General features: G+C 52.8%; 2 protein-coding genes across 11 annotated transcripts in view; one reads left to right on the forward strand and one right to left on the reverse strand.

Moving 5' to 3' along the window:
• The window catches only part of Gsg1l (GSG1 like), a 233,133-nt gene extending 229,272 nt beyond the window's left edge, over nucleotides 1-3,861 (forward strand). For all 3 annotated transcript variants that reach the window (XM_004668358.2, XM_045131932.1, XM_045131933.1), the window contains one exon: nucleotides 914-3,861. In XM_004668358.2, the coding sequence (XP_004668415.1) occupies nucleotides 914-1,011 (98 nt within the window). In that variant the 3' untranslated portion in view covers nucleotides 1,012-3,861. The remainder of the gene's footprint in view (nucleotides 1-913) is intronic.
• A 4,467-nt stretch (nucleotides 3,862-8,328) lies between these two features.
• Katnip (katanin interacting protein) overlaps nucleotides 8,329-17,832 on the reverse strand; it is a 223,978-nt gene continuing 214,474 nt past the window's right edge. For all 8 annotated transcript variants that reach the window (XM_045131100.1, XM_012951121.2, XM_045131101.1 and 5 more), the window contains 8 exons: nucleotides 16,487-16,650; nucleotides 15,148-15,212; nucleotides 14,321-14,431; nucleotides 12,625-12,764; nucleotides 11,079-11,180; nucleotides 10,450-10,610; nucleotides 10,276-10,364; nucleotides 8,329-9,726 (listed from right to left, as the gene is read on the reverse strand). In XM_045131100.1, the coding sequence (XP_044987035.1) occupies nucleotides 9,671-9,726; nucleotides 10,276-10,364; nucleotides 10,450-10,610; nucleotides 11,079-11,180; nucleotides 12,625-12,764; nucleotides 14,321-14,431; nucleotides 15,148-15,212; nucleotides 16,487-16,650 (888 nt within the window). In that variant the 3' untranslated portion in view covers nucleotides 8,329-9,670. The remainder of the gene's footprint in view (nucleotides 9,727-10,275; nucleotides 10,365-10,449; nucleotides 10,611-11,078; nucleotides 11,181-12,624; nucleotides 12,765-14,320; nucleotides 14,432-15,147; nucleotides 15,213-16,486; nucleotides 16,651-17,832) is intronic.

Below are 17,832 nucleotides of genomic sequence, written 5' to 3' on the forward strand. Positions count from 1 at the left end.
CCTGGTGCACAAGGAGCCTCTCACAGTCAGCCTGGGCTCAACAATGTATGTGCATATGGCCCTGGGGCAGGAGTCACCCATCTCTGCCATGCCTTCTGACCTTCTTATCTCCTTGACCCACAGGGAGCCTGACTGTCAGGGTGAGTAGGAGAGAGGGCCTGAGCAGAGAGAGGCCACAGGGGTGGCTGGCCTGGGATAGATGTGAGGATGGGTAGGCGGACGTATGGTAGAGCAGATGGATGGGTCAGTAAGCAGGTGGGTGCATGTGTGGATGAGTGGCCAGTGCCTGTGTCCTTCCTGCCCTCCCAGATGTACCAAGCAGGGCTCCATGCAGGATGCTGACTGCTGTCCTCAATTCTCTGTGCGGCCGGGTAGGTGGGTGGATGCACAGGTGGGCAAATGGATGGATGGGTGGATAGTGGATGGGTGCTGAGTGGAGCTACTAGAGGGTGATAAAGGAAAAGTTGAAGGAAGGCAATGGGTGATGGGTTGGTGGATAGCTGGCCTGATATGGGCTGGTGTGCCTGTAAATAAGCATGCTGGTAGGTGGGTGGGCAGACTCAGCAGTACACTGAGTCCAAGGATTGGAAGATAAGATATCTGGGTTAGAGGTGGATGTGGACATGGGAAAGGGGGTTGATGGGTGTGCTATTGACATGGGAAGAGGGTGGACATGTGCCATGGTGGTGTGTAGGTGGGATGGCAAGTAGAAAGGCCATGCATAGGTGAGCACATTGCTGGGCTGGTCACTTGATGGCATCAAGTACTGGCCGGGATCTGGTGTGTTGGTGGCTGGCTGGTGGTGGGAAGTACTATAAGCAGGTGTAGGTGTGCTCAAGGGTGGGTGATGTAGGCCCAGATGGCCTGGATGGAGGAAAGGGGATTTCAGCAATGTCCACGTTATCTCTTTCAGGGCACCAGCCACACATGGCAGATTCCTGGCCACGGAGCTTCACTCATGAGGCGCCAGAGCTGAACCGCCAGTGCTGGGTCCTGGGACACTGGGTGTGATGTAGACCCGGCCCAGCCCCAGTGCTCCTGCTGTTGCTGGCACCACCCCTTCCCACAAGACCTGGAAACCCAGTGCCCCGGAAACCTGGTCTGTGTGCTGTGGACTCTGCCTCCAGCCTTGGAGATACCAGGCCTGTCCTGTGCTCATTGCCTGGGTCACAAGGCCCTCAAGATGGCCCAAGGGACTGTGCTGGCTTCACAGAGACTTGGGGACAGCAGTCAGCATCATGCATGGAGCCCTGCTTGGTACATCTGGAAGGGCAGGAAGGACACAGGCACTGGCCACCAAATACAGATATGCACAGCCAAATAGGGACCCAAGGAAGTGCTTAGAGGGGCAGGGTCCTATGGGGATAGGAAGGGGTAGTAGCTGGCATTATAGGGGGCCACAGAGCAGGCACACAGCAGGGGCTCAATCCATGCTTGTTAAACCTATTCTCTTGCCGTTTGTGGGGTTGGATGCCCCACCAATGCCTCACCCTGTCACTGAAAGGATCCTGAAGGTGAGAAAAATTGCCATGTGTCATGTTCTGGGGTTAGGTTCAGATGCCCAGGGGTTGGACAAGACAGGAGCCCACCTGATCCTGTATCCAAGGCAGAATGGAGACAGATGGGCAGAGCTGCTGGGATCCTGAGTGTGGCAAGAAACCAGCCTTAGACCAGGCTCTAAGCTGGAGCTGAAGAAACCCCGAGCTTCCTGGGGGCTGACCAAAGTCACACCACCTTGTAATCCTTTTACATGAAACCTCAGGCTCAGAAGCCTAGGGAGAGGATTCCTACAATAATTAGTAGGGCACAGGGTCCAGAGAGGACATGACTTGCCTAAAAGAGCAGGTTTGAACTGGGTCTGTCTCCCAGCTCCATCTCTGCCCAAGAGGATTTCTACAGTTTGACAGAGCTGAGCAGGATGCAGTCTTCACTCATCTGCTACCACCACCCATCCATTTAGCCAGCACCTACCCACTTATCACCTATCCATCTACCCATTCATCCATAATTCACTCATCCATCAATTATCTATGTATCCAGCCATCCATTGTCCATCTACCCACATCCATCCATAAACACTTTGTCTATCCATCCATCATCTGCCTATCAAGTATCCTACTACCCACCCACCTATCCATCATTCATCCACCCACCCATCCATCATCTATCTATTCATCCACTCCCCTACATCTGTACATAATCCATCCACCTATCCATCATCCATCCACACATGTTCCATCTACCCACCCACCCATGCATCCATTGAGCCAGCACCCATCATCTATCTAGGTCCATACATCCACTCATCACCCATCTAGTCACCCATCCACACATGATACATCCATATGCCCATCCATTATCCATTATCATCCATCATACATTTTCTATCCATCTATCCATCATTTACCTAGTCTTCATCCATCCATCACTTGCCATTCCTCTTATCAGATGTCATACAGCCATTGTCTCTCCATGTGTTAGCCACACCCTCATCCAGCCAGCCACAAGGCATCTGTCCATGTACATGTGTCACTGTGTCCTTACTCTGTGCCAAGCACTGCAGTAGGCCCTTAACATGTGACACAGCAGTCTCCAGACAGGCACTTGTTGTTACAGAGCCCACAGAGAGGCAGAGAGATGAGGATACAGGCAAAGATAGTTTAGTGTGCAAAGCACTGGGCACGGTACCCCTTTCTGGGCTAGGTTGCCTGGTTCTGATCCCACCTCCTCAGCCTTTGTGCTTTGGTTGCCTTATCCTTCCAATGGGGCTCTTCGTTATAACTACCTCTTCCAGCTGCTGGGAGCTGAAGTGGGCAGACATACATGGGCACTGAGAGCTGAGCCTGACCTGTGGTAGGCACCTCATTGGCATTTGCTATCATACCAAGTCAGGGCTGTGTGACCATAGGCAGCACATGCTGGGCCATCCAAGCTAACATGGGCAGGTAGTGAGGGAAAGGAAGGACAATGGAGAACTTTAAAAATGGCCAAGACGGCAGATGGGAAACAAAAGGAGGGCCAGAGGAGTATATAGGGAGTCGCTGCAGAGGCGGGGAGCTAGGTTGGAGGAGGCTTCAAAGTCTTGTCAGGGCATCAGGAGCTCAAAGCAGAATGAGATGTGTCCAGGTGTGCCATCTAGGAAGGTGCCCAGTTCTGGACTGCAACAGATGAGAAAGACAAACACTCCTCTATCCTTGCACAGTGAGAGAAGAGGGCTGTCCCTCAGGAAAGAGGGGCCTGGATGGGATCCAGTGGGCCAATTCAGGAGCCACAGAGGAGGGACTACCAGGACAGGGGGCACAAGGAACATGAGGAAGATGAGGAAGATGGAGACTTGGGCTTCAGGTGTCCTGTGTCTTGGGTGCACATGGGGGAGATAGATGCTCCTGTGTCCACTCAAGCCTGTGGTCATTCATCCAGAGCTCGTCCACATCTCGCTCATGCAGCCAGTACTGAGCCCCTGTGTGGGGCTGGAAGCAGTCCAGATACAAGGCCCTGAATATCAGCTTTGAGAGTTCTGGCACTGGCCTCATACAAGCAGGAGCCACTGTGACATGGGTCTGGGTAGGGACATGGGCGGGAATCAGACCCGGCCGCCAGGCACCTTGGAGCTCTTGATTGTCACCCAGGGTCCTTGTGGCATTGGTGATAGGCCCCAGGAGGCCCAGAAAATGATTTTAGTTGACACATGGGCAAAATTTTAATCTATTTTAATAGCTGTGTTTATGTAAATGTGTATTAGAAAAAAATGTTTAACAGGCACTTCACAGACACTATTGCTTAGGATGAACCAAAATAGGTATTTCAGTCAAAGGAGAGTTGGCTTAAAGAAAAATACTTAATAAATAATCATGCAAGTGGTCTGTGGCTATGGTGTGTGGGTGGCTCGAATAAGGGCCATTGTCATGAGAAAAGAGAGGGAGGAGGGACACAGAATCATCAGGCTTCAGGTTCTCCTGTACTCTCTGGGAAGGAGTTGGAAACGAGCTGTCTTCAGTACAGCAGGAAGGCTGCTGGCCAGATAAAAAGAAATACTTCCAGGCAGGCCAGGTGAACAATTCCACGGATCACTGAGAATTATTCTGAGGGTTGTTTTCAAGCAGGGAACAAACACCAATGCCTGCCTGAAGCTGGAGGGAGGTGTCACCTGGTCTGAAAGCTGGGGCACTGGGGGCATCACACACCACACAGAAGCCTGGAGGGGAAGCACACACCCCTCTGAACAGCTTTCCTAGCTCACCCTCCTGTGCTCAGCAAACTTGTCCCAACGCTTAAGGAATGGCCATTGGCTTTTGATGTGCATCCACAAATCAACTTGTCCACAGCCTCAGCTATCCTGGAGCTACACTGAGCATGCTTGTGCTGGGGTGTACTCAATACCTTACTATGGCCAAGGGCACTGTCCCCACAGATGCACACACAGGCTGACATCATGCAGCTGAGAGCTGCCCACTAACTACGTGGTACACATGCTCATATCACGGAGCCGGGCTGGGAGAAAACAGCATGCACTTGCTAATGCCATCACTCCTGCACCTCCCACCACTCCAGTGTTTGCGGCTCCATGCTACCCTCTTGTCACATGTCTGTGTCTCCCCTGAAACCTGGGACCATGCTCTGGCCCTGGCTGAGGCTGAGGGGCAGACTCCAGCCTTGTGACAACCTGGGCCAACTTCCCGGGCCGGTGGCTGTGATGAGTGGTCATCCCATCACTCCCGCTACAGCACTGGTCCCGGCCACACACGCATCTTCTGGGTAATGGAAATGTCAGCTTGATTCATGGGCTTTCGGCGGCTCAGCCGGGCCTGAGGACAAGACTGGTGGGGACACTTCTCCCCTGGAGGAAGAGTTGCAGCTATGAGGGAAGAAATGAGGGTGTGCAGAGCACTCAGTCCTGCATGTTGCTCCCTCACAGATCCAAAAACGAGTTACTGGGGGGCTTGTCTGAATCAGGAATGAAGCCTGGCATGGATCTGCTCGGAAACATAGAAGATGCCACCTTCCCTCATACAGAAGTATGGCAGTGCCGAGCTGGAGGTTACCTGTATAACCCTAAGTAAAAAAAAAACACTTCAAAGAGCCAAAAATGCCTGGCAGGGGGCCAGAGAAGAACAGCCACTGCAGCCCTGACTGGAAGGCTAGGCTGTGTGTCAAGGTGCCACACATACAAAGGGCTTGGGGTTGAGGGCTATGCTGTGTGGACAGAGTGCCTAGAGCCCAGGGCAAGGACAGACTGCTGCTGAGTGGACATCTGGGGTCAGAGTGTGGGCCTCGTGGTCTGTGTTGAGGCCTGGGCCTCTCTAAGAGAGCTGCCCGCCACTGCTGACAGGAGGGTCTTAAAGGCAGGATGGCTCAGCTGCTATATTTGGGGAAATCTTTCTGGCTGTGTGGGAGCTGGAGACAGAGCAGAGAGGCCTGCAGCGAGCTCAGGGAGGGATGGCAGCAGCTTTGGCACTGGCAGGTGGGAAGGGGCTCAGAGGAGAGGCCCTGGAGTGGAGGCTGCCTGGCCAGCTGGCTTTCTGCAGGGCTACTCTGGACTGATGCTGGACAAGAAGTCCCTGGAGACTTTGTGGGGCATAGAGAAGGGTTATTGCCCTTACTGAAGGGCCTGGGCTGTTCTTGGCTCAGGTACATTGGTCCTTGCTGCTGGATGGTGCTACCCAGGCCAGCCCTCTGTGGGATTCAGAAAAGCTGCCCAGCCAGCCAAGGGAGGAAATGCCAGTCTCCTCACTGGGCATTAATGGCATGAACAGACAGGAAGGCACTGCAGAGCCCAACCCCTGGCCATTCCCTCTTGGGCCACAATTCATTCTGTTCTGTCACTTCTACTTTCCTTGGGGACCAGGGCCCACTGTTGGCTACAGGCCAAGCAGGAGTATGGCCACCTGCCTGGCAGGGCTGGAGGACTAGGGAATGGGGTGCTTGGGACCCCAGAGGAGTGCAGAAGTTGGCTAAGGGGAGGCCACCTTTCCCTTCCTTGCAGGAACTTAGGGCTATGGTGTGAAGAGAGCAGCCTCGAGAGGAAAGCTCTGAGACACTGAGCAGGGGCAGAGTTGGCTGGCAAAGGCAGGATATCATTTTCTTCTCGGCTAGTGGACAGGTCTTATGGGCCAATCAGCAGAGGCTGAGCACATTCTGGAAAGCCAAATGGCCTTGCAAGGTTGCCATGCTGCTCTAAGGCAGTGGCATCCAGCCCAAGGTCCCTGGCCTCCTGCCCTCACTTTGTGTGTGGCTGTGCAGTGATAGCAATGGGGAGACTTAGCAGGCATCTTCCCCAGGGAGAGCTGCCCTCTGAGGCCCTAGCCAATATGCTGCAACTCCACGAAGCAGGTACTGCTGGGGGAAGCCAGAGTCAAGGCTTAACCTGCCGGCCCAGGTAATATAACCAGAAAGCAATGGGACCTGGACTGGAGCCCAGACCTGCTGACCCCAGGACTATTGCACACTGTGGCCAATGAGTAGGGGAGCTAGTACCCTCAACAGCTAAGGACCCATGCTCACTTTGTTGGGTTGTTAGTGACCCACATAGTGCATTTGTCAGGGTGAGAGTTTATTTATGTGTTTATTTGCAAGGACAGAGAGAGAGAGAGACAGAAGAGAGAATAAGAATGAATATGGGTGAATGTCAGGGCCTCCAGCCACTATAAATAGAACTCCAGACACATACCATTTTGTGAATATGGCTTTATGTGGGTACTGGGGAACCAAACACGGGTTATTAGCCTTTGCACACAAGTGCCTTAACCACTGAGCAATCTCTCCAGCCCCAGAGTGAGGGCTTGGCACATGCTTGCTGTTATCACAAAATGAAGCCACTGCACAGCTGCCTGCCCTCACCTGGAGCTGCTACTGGGCTTGCTCTGACCCTAGGAGATAGGAGACTGGTGGAGACCCCGGCAGTCCTGGCCCCTGTGCTGGGGGCACCTCTCTGCTTTGCTCACCTGGCTGGAGAGAAGCGCAGGTGTGAGCATGGGGAGCAGGGCCTCCTACCCTGGACGGATACCTGTGTGCTGCTCTGGGTGCCCAGTCTGCCAGTTGTGAACAGGCTTTGGCCCCTGATGGCTGTAGCAGGAGTCCTGCAGTCCCGAGATCTGTGGATTGTATGAGATGCGGGTGCTACCACCTGCAGGACCCACAGAGTTGCCTGAATAACCGATGCTCTGTCTGGCTGAGGAAGGAACAATCCCCTGTACTCTTGTCCTCCAGGGCTCAGATGATGGGCCTGGCACAGGGAGCCCAGGGCCATGCCGGGAATGGAGGGCAGGTAGCACTTGGCACACATTGTGCTCCTGTCTGCTTGTTTGCATTGGACCAACACTGAACATTGAACAACACTGAGACGTTACATTTCACGTTAAAAATAAATAGGATGCCCAGTTGTCTGGCTTTTCTAAAATGCATGAAGAGATGAGGTACTCTTCGGCCTGTGCTGTGCCAGAGATAGAATCCTGGCAGGCTCCCAACCTTGCCTGCATGGTCCCTGTTCAGGCAGAAAAGGAGGAGGCTCAAGGATGGAGTGCTTGGTGAGGGCTCACTTGCCCTGGATCTCTAGGGCATTCCCACTGCAAGAGCTAGGGGGGACTGTTCCTCAACACCAGGGTCTGGCCTGAATAGGACCCATCTTAGAAACTGAGAGGAATCATGGCAGGAGTGGAGGTGGCAGCCTGGCAGGGGTCTGCCACCTTCTCTAAAGCCTAGGGCAGTGCCTGTCCCACTGAACAGAGTATGTGCTCCTGACCAGAACCATGTGGGGGAGGGGCACATTCTAGAGAATCAAACCAGCTGCCTGCAGTTCAGAACTCCTTGCTCTTACTCTTGCTCAAGGGCAGTGAGACCTAGGAGCTCAAAGTCTCCAGGGTCACCTCTGCAGGAAGCTGGAGAGAGGAACAGGAGGGAGGGTGCCCAGCAATCAGACATGTGGGCTGAAGTGAACCTATGGAACCATCATCCTGCTCCCCAGTCACCTCAGGATCTGTATGCATTAGTAGCTTCCAAAGCTGTGTGTCCCAGGAAAGTGACATAGCCTCTGTGTCTCAGCCCCTTGTCTGTACAATAGGATGGCAAAAGTCTGTCCTGCCTGCAGGGTTGTTGCATGGATTAAACTGTTGGTGCCCAGTGCATTACCACTGTATATGCACAGACTTCTAGTATCCACGCAGTGTGACATGGCAACCCCTCAGCGAAGGCAGGGCTAGGACCCTGCCATCTGAAGGTAGGGGAGGGAGCTCAGAGGGCATTTGCTGAATGTTTAGCAGGCCTCAAATGTTCTCTGCCTCCCTCTGGGTGACTCCAGCCAGTGCACCAGACTCTGTTTTTAATAACATCTTTTATTGATTTTGCAAGAGAAAAAAATAGACATTTGTTTTAGAGAGAATGCCCACATAGATACTTTTTCCTACCTAACTTGCCCAGAACATACAATTACAAACATTAGCCGAGGTTTCTGGAGCAAGTGAGTGATCATGGTCATGGGCCACCCAGACAAATCCTTTTCAGCCTGCACACTGGCAGAGTGGGCAATGGTTCCCTTAAAGCAGTCTGTCCTAAGAACTGGTTTGCTGGCCCCAGGCTAGGCGCGGGGCAGCAGCTCGAGAAGAAGCCACGGCAAGGATGGGTCTTCATCACGAGAAGCAGTTCTCTTTTCCACCTGGGCCAATGGAATGCACATTTGCATAGCTGCCAGTGGGTGCGCAGTTCCTCGGTGTTCACCACTCTTGGTTGCATAGGAACACATTGAGTTCAGCACCGTGGCTGGGGCCGGCCCCGTGCCAAGAAAACAACAGATTAATATTTGGAACGAGAAATTACCCACCACTGGGAAACATATTAGGCCCCTGATCTGAGCTTGTTACATAGATAGAAATAGAAGCGTCTGGACTCCTTTAGGCTGCTCTGCAGGCAGGCACATTTCCAACGTGCTGGGAATTGCTGGGCTTCAGGGAGAGGGGGGCCTGCCTGGGCCCCTCCTTCCCAACTCCTGGGCAGGAAGGGAGAGAAGTGGGGTCAGATGGGACAGGGAGGGAGAAGAGGGGATCAGATGTGGAAGGGGGGAAGCAGGAGTCAGAACATTTGCAGAGTGAAGAGAGGTGGTTGTAAGGTCCCCTTTCTGGCTCATTCCTCTCTTTACTAGGACACACCCTAGGCCCATACAGTCTCAGCCTTACCCACAAGGCAAAAGTCATAAGTCATCCAGCTTGAAGGGCGCCTTTTCCTCACTGGGGCGGGGGAGCAGGAGCTCCATAAATTAAGGGCCAGGGTAGTCCTAAGTGGATAGCCAGAGCCACTTGGTAGCTCTGCTGTCGCCCTCTCACTGAAGCAGGACTGTGCAGTAGCAAGGGGTTCAGGCCCCTGCTCTGGGCCTGAGTTACAGCTTGTCCAGGCTTGGGAGCTCACAGGCCCTGCTGGGTAGGATCACACAGGAGGTACAAAGAGAAGCCAAGTTAGTTCCTCGCGGCCAGACCAGTGTAGCAGTGGATGGCCACCCGGTACCCTGCAGCTGCAGCCCTGTCCTCCTCCATCTGGCTTCTGTAGCCCCCCGGGATGTCATCCCCTGAGTCTCTTGTCTTTCCACACTGAGGCTCTCCTCCAGCCCTTGGATTCTTGGCTGTGCCTCACAGAGCTGGTGATAGATCAGTCCTAGCTGGCCTAGAGGAGCCGCTCTCCCTCTTGCTCAGCATCGCCAGGGCCTCACCATTTCCTCGCTTATACAGGTTTTAGGACGTAAGGCTGTGGAAGCAGGACACAGGGGCAGTGAGTTACTGAGCTTGTTAGCCCAAGGATGCCCACACCCAGTGCATCCAGCACCTGGTTTGCTGTTCAGGCTGGTGGAGACTTGGCTACCCACCTCCTGCAGCTTCAATAGGCCCAGAGTTCTAGGAACCTGGCATCAGTCTGTCCCATGCATGCAGTAGTAGGCTCTATCATGCCAGCCTGAGATCTTCACCCATGTTATTAGGCACATGAGACATTGCTTAGAAGCAAGCTCAAATGCTACCCATGCCAGGAAGCCTCACCTTTTCATCTTCTCCTGGCTTCCCAAGGCAAGCCCTTCCCACAGCATTTCTATCCATTACTGCCATTAACCATCCCTCTGGCCTGGCACCTCAGGGCAAACTCAAGGCAGACCCTGCAGAAAGCGGCTGCTGTGGCTCTTGGCCAGGCTCTGGGTAGAGAGAGGGTCTCAGGCTGGCAGGTGAGCATGGTGCATGTTGTTCCCATCCACCCAGCTCACACTCCCCAGGGGAGGCTTTGGTCTGGGCACAGAAACACGCTAACCTGGGTCGGCGACACTTGGCTTCCTTCTGGAGGTGGTGATGACATGATTCTCATTCATCATCTGGATGTCCTGGTCCTCCAACTGCTTACTGTGAGGAGGAAACATAAGGGACCATCAGCCTCCAGCTGTGTGCTCCTGCCATTTATCCTCCTTAGGGCTGACCAGAGACGAACCTGAAAGTGGTGTGCTTTTCCTGGTGACACAGATCCGTGTCCTCGGTGAAGAGGATGGTGTGGTGAGGCACAGTGGGCTCGCATGTGGGCAGGATGCCTCCAACCAGGTGGTTCACCATGGCCAGTATCCCATTGTACACCAGCAGGTCATCCACCAGTAGCTGGGCAGACAGAGCAGGGCTGTAGTTCCCGACCTCCCATGTTCACTGGAGCTAAGGCCCTCCTGCTGGCCTGAGCCCAGGTTTCTCTGAAGCCTGATGTTGACAGCACATTCTACTGTGCACCCAGCATGAAAGGCACGTGTCATCAGACCAGGCTGCAGATGCCAACACTGAGGCCCAAGTTGCAGAGATGGAGGCAGACTGGGGCACCTGCTCTCCCTGCCCAGTCACCTCCCAGGCTGCGTGATTCTGGATGAGAGCCTCCCCAAAAAAGCCAAGTTCAAGACAGGCTTTGGATCAATCCAAGAGGTCTGAATTTACAGCTGGTAGCAAACTTCCCTGAATCTAAGGGCTAGGCATTTCCAGGATTAAAACTGAGAGATGTAAACTGCTACAAATGATAATTGCTGGTGGCCTAATTACCAATGAGCATAATTATCTCTAAACACCCAGCTAATAAGGACTTACGCCAAATTCCTTCACCCCTCGGTGGGGCGTTTTTGCATAATTCCACAGTTTGATCATTGACACGGTGGTAGGCAGATCAAAAATCACATATACCCGATTCACCTGTGGGAAAGCAAAGCTAATTAAAGCAGGCGTGTTTGGAAACAGAGGCATCAGATGGTCTGGGTGCTGGCAGCAGGGACCAGGCCAAGGTACACGCCACAGCACTGCCCATGTTGGCGGCAGAGCCCCACGGCCTTTCATCTCCAAGCCCATCTTGAGTCAAGTCACGTGTGGCTGCGTTTGCAACAAACTGCTGAGCTAGCTCTTGGAGGGCCTGCTTCCTCTAGCCAGCAGGCTGGGGCCCTCATTTAAATATCAGCCCAGCATTGAGAACATCTTGGCCTTCTGTCCTTCGGGTCAGGCAGAGTGACACACCTGCAGGGGAGAGGAGCACTGCCCCAGGCAGTGTGCATGGTTACCAGTTTGTCCTTTCCTGGAGTCAGAGACAAAAAGCCAAGTGGAGTGACTTGCAGCTAGTGTCTGAGAGCCTCTGCTGGGAGATCCAGGAGGGGCTAGCAGACCAGCGTGGTGTTCAGCCAATTCAGTGAACCCCAAAGAACTCCCAAGCAAGGCCCCTCAAATATAGGGGACCCCTTGCAAGTCCAAATAAAGAACTAAGTGTTGGGTGGTGGCCCTCAGCCCTGGTTCCAGGCGGTGGCATGCAGCAGGCATGAAAACAGTAGTAGAGGTCTGAAAGGTTCCTGGCTTGGGTGAGTGTTAGTCACACTGGTAAAGTGACAGCAGCGTTTGAGCCCTGAGACAGACACCAAGGCTGGCCAGAGAAGGGCAATGATAACTGCCTGCTGGCCACCAGCTTACAGCCAGGGTCTAAGGACTCTGGGGCCATGTGTCCCCCTTTGCAGTGAAGAATTGGGGCTGAGAGGCTGCACCCAGCTCAAAGAAGCCCAGGGTTATGAGAGATGGGGTGGCCTTTGCAAACTACCACCCACTCCTGTGTTTTGGAGGACAATGTTCTGTGGTCTCCCACTCAATGACACGGGTAGGAAAGTGATCCTCAGTTGCCCAGACCCTGCTATGTAGCTCTGTCTAGGTCTCTGGTCTGAAGAGAGAAGTAGAAGGGATGCTGGTCACCTATGTCCACCCTGGGCCTCCCTGTTCCTCTCCAGTTGCATGATGGAACAGGCCCCTGTACATAGTTTGAGAACTGGGAATGAGCATAGCTGTCAGAAGGGAGAAGAATTGGCCTGGCTGGCTAAGGCCAGAAGGAGGGCAGGGTGGCAGCCACTCTGCCAGAAACAGAGAGAAGAGGGGCAGGGCCTGAGGGCAGACCACAATGCAGAGAGCTTCCAGAAAAGAGGCACCTTGCCCTCATGGGGCCCTTTCAGCAGCATTTCTGGAGCAAGAGAAGGAAATGCAGACCTGGAAGGGAAGTCTCCCAGAGCTGTTGGCCAAAGCCTGAACCTTGGATGGATCCCAAGCATCCCACTTGTTCATTGGCCCAGGGACAGGACATGATCCCTCACCCTCTGAGCCAGACACTCACCAAGCCAGGCAGGATTGGGGCCAGCCACATGTGCCTGCCATCACTGGTGTCATTCACTTGGTCGATGAGCTTGTCGGGGGTCCGCACATCCCCACATACACCCTCCAGTGCATTCACACTGTCAGGGAAGGCAGCGATATCTGAGTTGCTGGATAAGCTGCTGTAACCTACAGCTGTATGCCTGGCACAGTATGCCACCCTCAGGGCTGCCATAATGGTAATGCTGCTGTGATTCAGGGACAGGGGTCTGGTGCCTGCTACTCTGGGCAACTGGAGGATGACAGCTAATATCAGTTCTAGAATGAAGGCATGGCCAGAGGGAGCTGGCCTGTGTGGAGGGCAGAGCCCAGGGGTCAAGTTCAAAATAAGACCATAAATGGCTGGCTAGAAACAAGAAGTTTCCAGAACCAAGCAGGTCTGAGTGGCTGCAGCAGCTCTTTGGAGGGGATGTCTTGACTTGGACTTGGAGGTGAGGACAGTGCCTGGCTCAATGTGCATCTACAGAACCTGGGTCCAACTCTGCCATGCCCCTGTGACCTGGAGGCACTTGGGCAAGTCACTGAACACTGCTGGCCTGTCTCCTTGCCGGTAACATAGTTACAACAATTTCCATGCCCCAGAATGGGCAAAAGTACCTCGGTGGTCATCTATGAGCCCTTGCAGTGACATCAATGGACCCCTGTGCATCAGGATACACAAAGGAATGTCAGAAATGCCAGCAATTGCATAGGAAGGAGAAAGACAAGGGCCCCAGTGGCCCCCAGTCAGATATAGAGTTGACCTGTGCTGGCACTGCTCTAACTGAAGAGCTCCAGAGAACACAGGCTCTAGAACACAGAGCAGTAAGGGACAGGTAAGTTCAGAGCTTAAGAAACAGGCTGTGTGGCCTCAGACAAGTTACTCAACCTCTTTGTCTCAAGTTCCTTGTCTGTAAATTGAGGATACAGCATACTTTATTTATAAGACTCTGCAAGGGCACATAGGGTACTCCGAGGCAAGCCTACGGGCTGGGCACAGAATGAGACCTTGGGGTGCTGGTGGCTAACAAGAGTGAGTAAGTGGTCACTGAGGACAGCTGGAAGGACATGCTGGGAGGAAAAGCAGAGAAGACTTCAGTTTGGCCATGGTCACTACATGTGACCAGAAGCCTCATGTTACAAGTTTCAGGAGAAGCCAGAGGGCTTCATTCAAAAATATCAGCCACAGATTTAAACAGTTCAGAGCACACTGGGCTAACCAACAAACCCTGGTGTGTGCATACTATGAGGAGAGGATTCCATAAGTTCTCCCTGAAGCCTGCATCAGAGCCTTTAAGAACTTGAGGTTCCCATGGTTCTCTGAGAGGGGCTGTGCTTGGTATTGCCCCACATACTTGGCCTCAGGACTCTGGCCTGGACAGCTTGTGACAGCTGCCTTGGTGGGTGTGGCTGGGGGTTGCACAAGGCTCAGTGGCATTCTTTCCTCCTCCTCCTCTCCCTCCTCCTCTTCATATTGTCTTTTGAAACAGGGTCTTTTGAAATAAACAAGCTATGTAGTGTTGGCTATCCTTGAAATTACTATATAGCCCAGGCTGGCCTCAAACTCTCAGTAATACTCCTGCCTTCACCTCCCAGGTACTCAAATTATAGGTATGGTACCCCAAACCTGGCTCTGCTCAGTTTTTAGCTCTGTCCCTCCCTGTCACACAGAAGGATACTGTTTTCAGACAGGGGGATGCGCTCTCCGTGCTCATCATACAGCTCCAGCCCTGTGAGGCCGAGGTAGTAGGGGTCACCCCAGCTGGTCAGCAGCTGGAACTGGAAGACAACTGTGGCTGTGGTTAAAGAACAGAGCAAAACGATGACATAGGGGACAGGGATATCCTTGTGCTTGTTTATACTGATGAAGGAAAAAAGAATTACTTCTTACAAAGATAGAAACCTCACAATACATGTGATACCACATTTTCTTAACTTAAACTGTGCAAGGATGTTTTAAGGATTTTCCACCTTCCTCTAGCTGTGGGAGGTACAACGGGAGAGGAAAGTGCAGACAAGATGGGTGGACAGTGCAAAAAGCTTGTTGTACAGGCCTGAATGGGTCACACCTGTCTTGAGCCTCAGCGTCCTTGGGTATAAAATGATGGAACAGAACACCTCTTCTCTCCTCTGTCTTTTCAAGTAAGTAGGGGTGAACACGAGTAAGACCCATAGGAGAGAACAGAATGACTCCCACTTCCCTGTGCACAATGGGACCACCAGCCCTCCCTCAGTCTGACCTTGCTCACAACCAGCATCCTAGAAGTAGGAGGGGGCAGAGACCTGGTTGGATATAATGCTGGGGAGCTGGTCTACCATGAAGGAGAGACTAGCTGCCTCTGTCCCTGCTCCTCCCCATCCAGTTCCTGGGTCTCTGGCTGCTTCTCCAGCTCTTCTCAGCTGGGTTCTTCTTACAGTCTTGGCCTGACAGAATGGGTCCCGGCCCTGCCCGGGCCCATGTCCTCTGCCTAGGTTCCTGGTTGTTTGGCTACTTGGAGAAGGATACAGCCGCAGGGCATCACTGGTGCCTCATAGTCCATGCTTGCCCGCTCTAGGCATTTTGCATCAAGCCTGGAAAGACATGAAGAGCACCTTGAAGACCATGTAGGTACAAGATCACCCACAATAGCCTCCAGACCACTAACTTTGCAGAAACATAGTAGCTAGCTCAGCGACCCCTGCCTGTGTGCAACTGAGTTCCACTCCTCCCAGGGGAGACTCATCGTCTAGATGGCAGTCTTGGCTGGCTGGGAGTCAGGAGAGGACTAGGGTCTACTCTGATATGGACCACTGCATTCCTCAGAACAGACTAGAGCTGGGGGCTTTGATAGCTCGCTATCTCTGTCTCTATCCAGTGTCGATGGGACACTGGAACACTAAGAGGTGAAATCACTTGTGCAAAGTCACACAGCTGGAAGGTGAAACACGTGGGAGGGTATTCTGTAACACTGCCCTCTCTCCACCACAACCCTTGTTTCCAGGATGAGCAGAGTCTTTGCCATGCTGAGGGCTGTGTGAGAGACTGGTGAGAGACAGAGTAAACAGTAGGAGCAGGCCTCTGGTAGCAGTCAGACCCAAGGTCCAATGCAAAACATTGGCAGAGCAGTAGCTCTGGGGTGGAGGGAGCTAAGTGGTTGGTGTTCACCCCAGGGGATGTTAGAGGGGCTGCAGTGTGGGAGAAGAGGGGGCAGAGGAACCTGAGCTCTCCAGCTATCTCAGTCCCACTTCTGTGAGATGGGTATATAATCTACATCAGAGCAAAGGAGTCTGACCAACTGTGGCCTTAGAAGGAATGGCCCTCTCCACTCAACTGTCCTCCCCACAAGTATCTCCAATCCTACCCAGGGCTCAACAATGTAAAGGGCACTTTATATACAGCGACTATTCTCAAGAAGATATCTAGACACGCTGAAGGGCAACTCACTTTCCAAAATGGCTTCTGGCATTTGGACACAAGGGCAGTGAATGACCCAGGTGGCATTTACAAGTTGTTATGAACCTAATGTGATGTAACTGGGGCCAAAAGACCCAGAGAACCTTCTTTTGACTCTCTCAAAATCGAAGGGCTGGGAAACAGGAGCCTAAAACAGCCAGTTTCTAGAAAGTATGAGGCAGCTGGAGCCTCGTTCCCCAGCAGGAAGGGCCAGCAAGCATTTAAAGTCTTGAGTCTCTGCCCCCTCCCACTCCTTCACTGAGAACCCCACAGAGCCCAGACAAGGCAGGCACATCCCACGGGAAGCTCAGCAAGCTTAGAAAAGGGCACATTGTGGAAAACAATGTGTCCGATCATCACCCACTCCTCAGAAGCCACCAGGCGGGCAGGATGGCCTGCGCTGCTCCCTCACCTCCTAGCTGGTGCAGGCGCCAGTGGTAGCCGACTCTGCAGGTAGTCCACAAAGAGGATTTCTTGAGCAAAATCAAAGTGGCAGTTGCCTGGCCCCTTCCGGATTAGGAAGCCTTCCACAGGAGATACACACAGGCCATCCAAGGACACGTGGACGATTTTGGCCTAGCAAACAAGACACACCAGCATGAGGGAGAGGTATCTCTGGCAGAGCCCAGGCTTTTCTACCCACCAGGACCCTCTGGCTGGAGTCACAGCCCAGGGGGAGCCCAGTTCCACACCAGACACCATGCTGGGCACTGGCAGAGAACCTGCTGCATGAGGCCACTGCCATAGCGGACACTCTTGTTCCCCAGCCCACACATTTGAGGGGACTCAGGTCCTTCTCAAAGCCTTACCTACCTTCAGAGTCAGCACCATGACCTCTGAGACTCCTGCTTGGAAACACAGAGGGGAAGGGGGGCTACCCTGAAGTGAAGCCTGTGAGGCCTTTATTTTTAAATTTTTAAAAACATTTAAGGAGAAAAGATGAAGTTTACTGAGAATGGTTTAATAACATAGCTTCACATTTAGATACAAGCACCTCTTATCTCTCAGGTCCTTCCTTCTTGCATGGTCTGTATCAGGAACACATATGTCTGAAATGTGACGGACAGCTGACTTCAGGCTGAGCTGGCTCTGGGGCCTATTCTCCTCTCTTTTTTGGTAATTTTTTTTTTTTTTTTTGATTTTTGAGGTAGGGTCTCTCTGTAGCCCAGGCTGACCTGGGATTCACTATGTAGTCTCTGGGTGGCCTTGAACTCACAGCAATCCTCCTACCTCTGACTCCTGATTGCTGATATTAGGCATGCACCACCATTCCTGGCTTGGTAATGTTTTATGAGAAAGAGAAGGACAGAGTAAGAACAAGAGATAGAGAGAGAATTGGCACGCCAGAGCCTCTAGCCACTGCAATCAAACTCCAGATACTGCAACACCTTGTGCACATGTATAATCTTGTGGGCTTTGGTTACCTTGTGTGTCTGGCTTATGTGGGACCTAGAGAGTTGAACATGGCTCCTTAGGCTTCACAGGCAAGTACCTTAACCACTAAGCCATCTTTCCAGCCCTCCATTTTTTTTTTATTTTATGGGAAAAAGAGGTTTATTTTGGCTTATAGCCTTGAGGGGATGCTCCATAAGGGCAGGGGAAAATGATGGTATGAACAGAGGGTGAACATCACCCCCTGACCAACATAAGGTGGACAATAGCAACAGGAGTGTGTGCCAAACACTGGCAAGGGGAAACTGGCTATAACACCCATAAGCCCGCCCCCAACAATACACTCCCTCCAGGAGGCATTAATTC

The sequence above is a fragment of the Jaculus jaculus genome, chromosome 12, assembly GCF_020740685.1.
Source record: "Jaculus jaculus isolate mJacJac1 chromosome 12, mJacJac1.mat.Y.cur, whole genome shotgun sequence".
Classification (NCBI taxonomy): domain Eukaryota; kingdom Metazoa; phylum Chordata; class Mammalia; order Rodentia; family Dipodidae; genus Jaculus; species Jaculus jaculus.